This window comes from Bubalus bubalis, chromosome 18, assembly GCF_019923935.1.
Source record: "Bubalus bubalis isolate 160015118507 breed Murrah chromosome 18, NDDB_SH_1, whole genome shotgun sequence".
Taxonomy (NCBI): domain Eukaryota; kingdom Metazoa; phylum Chordata; class Mammalia; order Artiodactyla; family Bovidae; genus Bubalus; species Bubalus bubalis.
The window spans coordinates 11993468-12003626 of record NC_059174.1 but is presented as its reverse complement, the minus strand read 5'-3'; the positions used below and the strand labels follow the sequence as shown (position 1 = coordinate 12003626).

At 60.1% G+C, this 10159-nt stretch overlaps 1 protein-coding gene across 1 annotated transcript; it reads right to left on the bottom strand.

Annotated features, from left to right (window-relative positions):
- Window positions 1–2578: 2578 nt before the first annotated feature.
- FOXF1 (forkhead box F1) lies at window positions 2579–7212 on the bottom strand. Its single transcript, XM_006047502.4, has 2 exons — window positions 5548–7212; window positions 2579–4136 (listed from the first exon to the last, which is right to left on the bottom strand). Exons 1-2 carry the CDS (start codon window positions 6695–6697, stop codon window positions 3976–3978), a joined length of 1311 nt encoding a protein of 436 aa, XP_006047564.2. The 5' UTR covers window positions 6698–7212; the 3' UTR covers window positions 2579–3975.
- Window positions 7213–10159: the final 2947 nt, after the last annotated feature.

Genomic DNA, 10159 nt, shown 5'->3' with positions numbered 1-10159 from the left:
CTTGCTTGGCACTCATCCCCACAATGAAGGGGAGAAGGATAAGAAATGCCTGGATCTCATAGCCATTCCCGTATGGGCACCCCGGAGCTAGGCTGTCTTGCTCCCGATAGGCATCACCTCGCTGACCACCATGCCCATAGGTCTACATGACGTTACTATTAGACAGGAGGAAAACTGAGGCTCAGAGGTGACGTGGCTTGGCCGGGTCAAGCCTTGCGGGGTTGGAGCTCCAGCTCCCTCTGCACTACCTCCAGGAGTGCTGCCGGTGGGGAGCCAGGCTTTCAGTACCTCACCCTCCCCACCCCTACCCCTTCGGTTTCCCCCCAAGAGCCAAGAAAACAGCAGGACCCGGCGGGCATTTTCCCTTCCTTCTGAAGCGCACACCCTGAGTGCAGACTGGTCCCTGGGCCTGCCTCCGCCAGGGGCTGGGGAGCCAGGACGCAGCGCCAAGGCACTGCTGCAGCTGCTGCCTGGGGCCGCCATGGCCTGCAGCCGAGGCGCGGCTGTGTCCAGGGCGTCGGCCCCTCGCGGAGAGCTGCAGGGAGCTGCAGCCGAGGCGGGATGTGTCATCCTCTTATAGAAACCCTATCGAGTTCTGTCCTGGCCGCTTCCCCACCCCCAGGCCTGTTGCTTTGCGGGGTATTCATACCTTTAGGGTATCTCGTCTGCATTGTTCCAGGACAAATCCTAAAGGTACGCACAGGACTTTTGAATTAATTCTCTCGAGGATGTTCCTAAGCTAGAAGTATACTCGACATACCCAGGGCAGGGCTTGTAACCACCTTAGAAGTGCGTTTGCATTTTAGGCTGGTAACTTGCAGGAACTGTGCAGACACCTGGCAGTGGGAGTTTCGTCCCGCAGTCGGTGTGAGCCGGACCAAAATGGGCCTTGGGTAGGCCTCGGCGAGAGCAAATGCAGTCCTGTGGAGCAGGCCTTGTGAAATCTTGGTTGTGGATGTGGAAGCAGTTACGCCTGTAGAATCTGGCCCTTCCGGGTTTGCCCGAAGCCAGACTCCCCTCTCTGAGGGAAAGGCTGGACTCCTCTCAGCCCCAGGCCCCGGGTCAGGTCCATCCCTGATTCCTGGGCTCCCCAGGGCCGGTTTTCCTGCCCCAGTCCTTCTGGGTGCCTCCCATCCAGCCTGGCGGGGATGTGAGCGCGCTGGGAGATCCCGCTGAAATGAAGGTGCTGCAGTGGAGATGAACAGGAAAACCGGGGTTCACTGCCACCCCAGACTCTGGTCCAGTGGCGCCGAAGCCCTGTATACCAGGGCGCATAGTGGCCTCTGGCCTGCCAAGGAGCCAAGAGAGTGGGCGCGGGGTCTGGAGACGCCTCAGCAGAAGACCGGGGAACACGCTGACTGGGCTGGCATTGGGTTTCTCCTAATCAGCCCCACTTCCCCGGAGCCTCCGTCCTAATTGGGGCGCAGGCTCCAACAGAGGAAGGAGGGGGCCCCTCCCGCCTGCCTGCCGAGGTTGTCTGGATCCCCAGCACAGCGGCTCCCGCACCTTAGGCCTGAGGGCTTTTCTCTGGCCATGTTCTCCAGGGCATCAGTGGGGGCAGGGGATAAGGAGAGGTGGCCTCCGCCCCAAAGACAGGGCCTCCTCTGCCCTCGGTGAAGCTGCTCCCCACGCGCTGCCCGCCGCTCCGGCCGCCTGAGACTCGAGGGACAAAGTCGCCGGCTTCTTCCTGTCCCCTTTATCTCCGTTTTATAGACAGCTGTTAGTTTGGGCATTAATTGCCTGGGCGAGTTTATTGATAATTTTGATGTAACAGAGCACTGGATAAATTGCCCTCACGTCCAAAATGTCAAATTTGAGAAGAACCAGGTTCAGAGGCTCATGACCCCACGACGCGGAGAAACTGTGGTGGGTCTTGAACGGTTGCACCGGCAATGTGACTTTATTGTGTTTGTTTTCCTAGGTAGCTAGGAATTGGAATAGAAAGCGGGTCAGTAGGGGAGACAGACTTTTTAAAATGGATTTCCCCCCTAAAGATTTAGGGGGGAAACGTGCCTATCACCTTGCTCTCCCACCAACAGCCTTTTTCTTGCTCAAAGTTTATTTGCTTCACCATTGGGGAAAACCAAGTGTAGGGCACCAAAAAAAAAAAATCCTATCAAAAAATAAAACCTTAGAAGATGCTCCATGATCAATAACAGTTGGAAACAGTAAAGTTTGAAACTCAAAATACAATTCTCATTGGTCCTGGAGTGACCAAAAAGAAAGTGTAAAATATTATATACATATATATATATGCACACACACAATATATATATGTATGATTTTCCCTGGGGGAGGAAAAACTAGTTTTTTTTTAAGTTTGATTATTTTTTTTTAAAACAAGAAATGACATTTAGAGGGGCAAAGGGCTCTTCTTAAAAAACAGAAGCCAAGAAAAATAGTTACTCTTGTCCAGATTTCACTTCAATGTGAAATGAAGAGTGAAAAGAGAAGGATTAGCCAACAAATAAAAAGGGGAAAAAAAGATTAAGAATCATCCATACTTTAAATACAAAAAAGAAAAAAAATAAGACTGGCGATCCCAGGCCGGTATTTTGAAGATATTCTGCAATCCCAATAAAATACTCATGCAATTTTATTTCTAGTTGATACAATATAAGGCCATATACAAATGTTATACATTTTTATTTTGTTCTTTTTTAGGAAAAAATACACAAAAGGCAAAAACATCCTCAAATTGTCATTTTTATACAGTGCAGAAGGAAATTTAAAATACGTGTCACAAACGCTGCACCCCAGCAGCCAAAATACTAAAAAAAAGGGGGGGAAGTCCTTCATTTTATATATATATATATTTATATAAAACATATGGAAATTTGTCTTTACACAGATCAGACTTAGTTTCAAATTTACAATGGATATCTAAAAAAAAATTCTACGCGGCAAATATTGCCAACAAAGTTACACCATTAATACTGATAAACGGAGGAGCCTATGCGGTGTTTCGATTATTAGGGAAAGAAAGTAGAATAAATAACAGGATGAGCCTTGCTATCGTTTTTTTTAAAAAGTGCCTTAACCTTTCTGCGTCACCGCAATCCTGACTCAGGCGCTCTGCGGGCCTTCCCCGTCCCCACGGCGCCCTGCCTGCCTCACGCTCCCACCAGAAGGTTTACAGTAGAGATCGGAGACAGCTGGGTCTCGGGAGAAAAAACACCCACCAAACAAGTCAAAACAAAGTTCGAAACCAAACCAAAAAAGCCTGAAGAGAAGGAAGGAGAGGAAGGCGGAGGAGGACGGTGGCAGAGGCCGGGAGAGCCGCCTGCTTCTGGGCTCCTGGTTTCTTTCCTAAGATGAGCAGTGGCTTCAGAAATGCAAGTTACTCGCACAAGGATCCACCTGTGGCTGACGGGAGGACTTCTGAGGTGGGGAGGGAGAGGGCGACTTCTTGTCGCCCCCTCCTTTCCCTACAAAAGACGGCTCTAAAAAGGAGACGCGCATTCCAAGACATTCTTTCCAAAAAAATTAAAAATAAAACGATAAATACTCAACCAAAAAATAAAAGTATTTGATAATGACGGTTTCACACGTTTGCCTTTCTCCTAAAAACCTTCCCCGACATTTGCCGTTGGAGGGGGAGAGGGGGAGAGACCGTAGCAGAAATGCGTGTTCAGATGTTGAGAATTCTTCCCCAACACAGCACCTTCTCAGCCGGTTTCAGTCGGATCAAAAATAGATACTTATTTATCAACAGCTGCAGTCAGATCAGGCCCCCGCCATCACCATTAAAAAAAAAATGCTGAGGGAGTGGTGGTGGGGGGAGGTGCCGACCTCGCTCAGTCTTTGCCTCACGGGATCCCTTTCCCAATAATCCGGTTGGGGAGGGGTCAAGCCCTTTTCTTCTGCTGACGGTTATACCTCAAAAAAATAAAAAATAAAGCAGTTTCTGGTGACGGGTTCCAAAGTCCCTGCGCCCGGCTGGCCCCTGCCCGGAGGGGCCCCGGAGCTGTGGCCTCACATGACACAGGGCTTGATGTCTTGGTAGGTGACCTGCTGGTGGTAGTAGGAGCCGCCGCCGGCCGAGTGCATGGACGAGGATGCCATGGTGTTGAAAGAGAAGACGAACTCCTTTCGGTCACACATGCTGGGCGACTGCGAGTGATACCGCGGGATGCCTGCGGGGGCAAGGCGACAGGAAAGGGGGCATTAAAGGGTGGCCTCCGGAGGCCCAGGCTCCAGGTGGAGAAGCACCGTTACTATGGGGGGCAGGCCTGCCTGGCTCGGCGCTGGGCCGAGGCCTCCCCGCGTCCCAGCTCCTGGTCTCAGTCGGGCCGGCGCCCAGAGGGAAGATTCCCCAGACACGGTCAAGGATCCCTGCAACCCTGGGTGCCCGCTGCCCCGGCCTCTCCCTCCGTGGATACTGAGCCTGGCTTGGGAGGCTTCCGGTGGCGGACAGGGAAGGGGTGAGAGGGGCCAGCAGCGAAGGTCCAGCGGCCTCCACTTCCAGGGCAGCCTGAGGCCTGGGCCTGGCGCCGGGCAGCCACCTTCCAGCCCCTGGAGGCAGCGGTGTCCCCAGAGCAACGAGCCAGGCCAGCAGGGGCCAACACAGGGGCAAAGAGGACTTCTCCAGAGGAAGGGTCTTTGGGGAGCCAAGCCTGCGGGACCTCTGGAACCCCGACTGGAGTTTGAAGCAGCCGCAGTTGTGCGACCCCTGTAGAGAGAGCCCTCCATTCTCCAGGCCCGGCTCCTGCCTCCCGCTGGCTGCTGACAGCTGACTCCTGACAGGCCTCTGCTTGGATCCCTCCAAGCTCTTTCAAGAACCAAACCCAGAAGCCTGCTAGCGCGTGCTGAGACGGAGGGTCCAGAGAAGAAGATGCTGTGCATCTTTTTTCTCAGGGGGGATTGGAAGCGGAGCGGTACCTGTGGGCCTGGAAACCTGGATCCTGAGAAACAGAGTCTGTTGGGGCCCGCAGCTCAGACCTTCAATCTGGGCCCCTCTTAGCCTCTATTGCCACAAAAAGCCCCCAACTCAATCTGGTTCCCGAAAGGCCGGGCTCTGAGCCTCTGAGTGCCAGCACCAAGCCCCGCCGGCTTTGGGCCTAACTCTTCCATCCAACCCGGCTCAGAGCAGAGGCGGCTCTCCCGAAGCAGGGCGAACAAGTCAGCTGCCCTGGGGACGGGCCAGCTCCATCCTGGGAACTGGCCCAGGTGTCAGGGGGCTAAGGGACCTGAGGGGACTTAGAATATTGCAGTCTAAGTCTTTGAGGTGAGGATGGGGCCTACCTGGCCAGGCTGGGGCTGCCAGCATCTATCTGGGTGTTGAAACAGAAAGGAAAACAGAATGTTAGTCTATGGGGGGACTCCAGGCTGCACTCAGCCCTCAGACGGGGAGAGGTGGACAGAGAGACACCTTAGGGAGCTGAGGCCTCCATGGTGCAGTTTGGGGACTGGCACCCCACGGAGGTGGCCGCAGGCTCCAGACCAGGGCGCCAGCAGTCTGGGGGCTAGGTCTGTAGTGCGCTCACAGATGTCCACCGTACCCCCTCACCCCCCAGTCCTGGGGACAGCTCGGGTCTCCCCACTCACCTTGCAGCTCAGCAGGGGTGTTGTGACTGTTCTGGTGCAGATACGGCTGGTCCAGGGAGTGCGTGGAGAGGCTGCCGGACAGGGGGTTGGCCGTGGGGTTGCAGGGGGACAGGGGCTGCTGCTTGATGTAGGAGGCGCTGCTGTTGAGAGCCGCCGAGGCAGAGGGAGGCCAGGCGGCCGCGGAGCCGGAGTAGACGGCGTGGGGCTCCATGACCCCGCCTGCCGCCGCGGGCAGCAGCGGAGAGGCGGGCACTGAGCCGTCGTGGTGCGGGTACTCTCCGGCCGCTGTGCCTCCGCAGCTGCCCATGTACGAGTGGCCGCCGTTGGCGGGCAGGTGGGGCACCGAGTGGCTGGGCAAAGCCATGCCGTCCACGTTGCCCGGCAAATGGCCGTTCATCATGCCCAGACCTCCCTCCAGCGCCAGGCTGTTGGGCGGGCACGAGAGGCCGCCGGCAGAGCCCTGGAAGCTGTAGGTGTCCGGGAGGTGGTTGAAGCCGAGCCCGTTCATCATGCTGTACATGGGCTTGAGCGCCTGGCATTTCCTTCGGAAGCCGCGCGGCCGCCGCCGAAAGGAGCCCTCCTCAAACATGAACTCGCTGGCCGGGTCGATGGTCCAGTAGTGGCCCTTGCCCGGCCGCCCGAGGCCCTTGGGCAGCTTGATGAAGCACTCGTTGAGCGAGAGGTTGTGGCGCACGGAGTTCTTCCAGCCCTGGTAGGAGCCGCGAAAGAAGGGGAAGCGGCTCTGCAGGAACTGGTAGATCTCGCTGAGCGTCAGGCGCTTGGTGGGCGAGCTCTGGATGGCCATGACGATGAGCGCGATGTACGAGTAGGGCGGCTTCTCCGGGCGCCGGATGCCGGCGTTCGTCTTCTTGGCCTTGGACGGGCCGGACGACGCGGGGTCCATGGCCGCGCCGCCTCCCCCGCCGCCGCCGCCGCCGCCGCCGCCGCCGCCGTGCGGTGGCTGCTGCTTCTCGGGCGCCGAAGACATCGGGTGGCTGCTGCCGCCGCCGCCGCTGCCGCTGCTGCTCTGCGCGGCCGACGAGCCGGGAGGAGGAGGAGGAGGAGGAGGAAGGGGAGGGGGAGGGGGAGGGGGAGGGGGCCGAGGGGGAGGGGGCTGCGCGCGCGGGGCTGGCTGCACCTCTGCCGTCATCGGCGGCCGCTTCTCCGGAGCGAGCCTCGGCGCGCCCTCCCCCGCCCGCCCGTCCTCCCCGAGGAGCGGCCGGGTCCGCGGGCGGTTGGCGTAGAGCCCCCCGCTCTCCCTCCCGCTCCCTCCTCCCCCCTACTCTCCTCCCTCTTTCCCTCCCGCCCTCCCACAAGGAAGGAGCCGAGCAGAGGCTGAGAACAGCCTCTTTGCAGCCTGGGCGGAGGCCGCGAGGAAGCCCCCACCACACACACACCGGTTTTTTTGAGGGGGGAGGCGCCCCCCTCTCGGTCCTGTGGCCGTGCGCCCCCGCGGGGAGCAGCGCTCGGTCCTCGCCACCCGCGGCGCTCGGCTCCACGACTCCAGCCGAGGCCGCCCGCTCCGTGTCGTCTCTCGGCGGCTGCGTCTCGCGCGGGCCGGCGTAAGACCCTCCAGGAGTTCCCTCCCCTCCCAGCCCCCCTCCAGCACCCCGCGGTGGTGGGCGCTTAAAGGGCCCCCACCCTCGCCTCCCAGCGGCCGCCTGCGGAACCCGCCCCGCCTCCACCAACCTGGCGAGCAAGTGTTAATGCGCCCTCGGCCCGGGGTTCAGCCCAGCTGGGCGCTGGCCACCACCCCCCGCCCCCCACCCCGCCTTCCCTACCCGGGCCGCGCGGAGGAAAACGCAGCCGGAGTCCCAGGCCTTCCCCGACGCGTACTGCCCGGTGGCGAATCGCAACTGCAGTGGCGGCTGTGACCGCCGGGTCGTGGCCATCGCGGGCACAGCCGGCTCGGCTACGAGTCCCCGCGGCCGGCGGGCGGGTGTTCCAGCGAGGGACCGCCTACCCTCTCTCCCCGCCCCGGGAAGGACTGCGCCGCGCCCGGGACTTTTCGGACTCGCCCAGCAGCGCGCGAGCAGGCGGGCAGCCGCTGGAGCCGAGCGCGGGCGGAAAACGAAAGCGCAGGGCGGATCGCTGCAGCTTTGTCTCCGGCGCCGCGGGTCGTTCGGGGAGCGAGTGAGAACCTCTGGCCTTGCGGGGAACCAGGACCCCACGGGCTCCTTCAACAAGTGGCGGGGCGCATTCACTAACTTGTGCACTCGTGCGTACACTGATGCACAGGCAAACGCGGTAAATTTCGCAGACTCAGACCTGCAAACACAACCGCGTTCGTTCCCACTTACGCACACATGGCGCTCAGGCATGTGCGTGCCCACTCACGCGCTCGCTCACGCACACACAAAAGGCCCAAAGGAGCTTCAGTTCGCACCTACTCTCACTCGTGTGTACACCAGCCACGCTCTGATCTGAGCCCACACATAGCTCAGCTGACACCCCCACCCCCAACATACACGCTGAAAACCCGCCTATTTGGCCCCGCGATGCTTGTGTCCCCGCTTCGCAAGAGCAGGTTCCGATTTCTCGCAGATGGTAAAGGCCCTGGCAGGAAGTTTATACGGCTCAACGTAAACACGTTCTGGGGGATTCTTTAATAATAATAATAGAATTCCGCGTGAGCGGGGGGGAGTTGGCCTAATGCCCCTGTGGGCTCGGCCTGCCGCCGCCGCGGGGGCCTCTGACACTGCGCGCCAGGCCAGGTTCCGGAAGACAGTCTGCGCGGGCGGGGAGCGCGGGCCCGGGCGGCCCTCGCGCGCCAGGCTGCCCGCAGTAGGGGGCTCGCACGCAGCCTTCCTCCGCCACCCTCCGGGAGCTGGGGTGCGGGCTAGGACGAGGTGGGGGGCGGAGGCCCCGAGCGCAGGACGGCGCAGGAGCCGGGCGCGACGTCGCACGCGGGGAGCCAGGTGAGTGCAGTTCGCTCCGCAGACTTCCGAGGAAGGAGGCGAGGGGTGTTTTCGCGGGTCATCTCGAGGAGCCAGGACGCCGTGCCCCGGCGCGAGCAGGGGCGAGAGGCGTGTGCTGGGCTCGAAGTGTGGCACCGCGGCGCTTTTCAAAGCCCACCGGCCTCCCTGGTTTCTCTGGCCTCCTTGTCACCCGCTGACCCACCCCTCCCTCGCTCCGACGCCTGCAGCCTCGGCGGTAGACGCCTTGTCGCCTTCGGGGCGCCTGGCACGTCCGTGCGAGGAGCTGGGCGTCTCGGCGGCGTAGCCTGCCCTGGAGAAGCGCGCTCTAGGCAAAGCCACCTTCTCTGCGCCGCGCTTCCGCTCGGCTCTCCCGGGGTCTCGGCTCCGCACGCTGGCAGGGGCCGGCTGGGGAAGGGGGGAGTGAGAGACGTGACCGCGTAGTGTGTGGTTGTGTCTTCGCGCAGGTAGACGCGCGCTGGCAGACCCATCTCCGCTTGACACAGCCCGGCCGGCACCCGCCGAACGCAGGCATCCTGAGCAAGGCGCACGGCCTCCATCCGTCTTTCCAAAGAACACCCCTCACACGGCTCAGGCGCCCCAGCCCTCGCACGAGCGCTCAGGCCCTGCCTGCCCGCTGAGGACACACTTTCGGTTACGCGCAAACACTCCTGCCCTGCACGTTCGCTCACGCACAGCCGGCCGCACAAGCACAGCAGCTCCACTCGCGCGCGCACACGTCCACGCACACGCGCTCTCATATTCTCTCTCTCCAACACGTTTTTTTTTCTTCCACCAAACGGCCGCTGCAGGGTAGGCGGCCCCGCGGCGCCGGGAGGGAAGTTCCCGCGAAGGGGTCGCTACCGCCCGCTGCTGGGAATGCGTCTGACCTTTATAGAAGAGAAGCTATCGATGGCCCTCTCCCAAGGCAGCGAGGGGCGAAGGCTCCCAGAAAGTGATAGTGACACCTCCCTTTCTCTCGCTCCTCCCCCACTGACAGCTCGCCTCCAAAATGAGGGGACTGTATGGAGCATGAAGATGGGGGACCTTTTCCCAGCAACCCTCTTCCTTCTAGGCTCTCTCTTAGGTGGGGAGAGGGCTGCAGAGTCCATCCTTGGGCTAACCGCAGATCAGTTTTCCTAGCTTCTGCACATCATTGATTTTTCACCGGCTCCCTGTGGGGGCTCCTGTGGGTTGGGGAAAAGCTTTGGCCTTCCTGGAAGGAAGTGTGGAGCTGGGCCCCACCTAGCCTCCATTTACCCCTGAGGTCTAGCAGTAGAACAGACTTTGCAAGGGGAAGGCCAGCAGTTACTGTGCCCAGGGAGGGGCTGAATGGCCTCGGAGCCTCAGGAGTGTGGCAGACGGAGGCTCTCCCCGCCCCACATCTCCACCCAGACAGCAGGTAAAGGGGGAGGAAATGTGCTCCGGCTCTGTGATCCGGAGGCCCTCCATTCTGGAGAGAACCTCAGGCATGGTAAGGAGGGCTTTCCAGGTGCCCAGAGACCAAGCTTTCGGCTCTTCAGATGCTCCCGAGAGCTCTCAAAGATCGTAGGTTTTGGAAATGGAGAAACTGAGGCCCTGGCCTGGCTCGGCCAGTGCTGCCGAGCGAACACCTCTCCGTGGTTCTTCTCCACCTCCAAAGGCTGGCTGTTGGAATTTTGCCCTACCAGATGCCTCCTCACAGGCCTGGGGTGGAG

Bases quoted from the DNA above. Each gene is read 5' to 3' on its own strand.
- FOXF1 (XM_006047502.4), bottom strand. From the start codon at position 6,697: ATGACGGCAGAGGTGCAGCCAGCCCCGCGCGCGCAGCCCCCTCCCCCT. The intron at 4,137-5,547 runs GTGAGTGGGGAG...TTGCCCCCGCAG, and splicing joins CACCCCTGCTGAGCTGCAAG to GCATCCCGCGGTATCACTCG.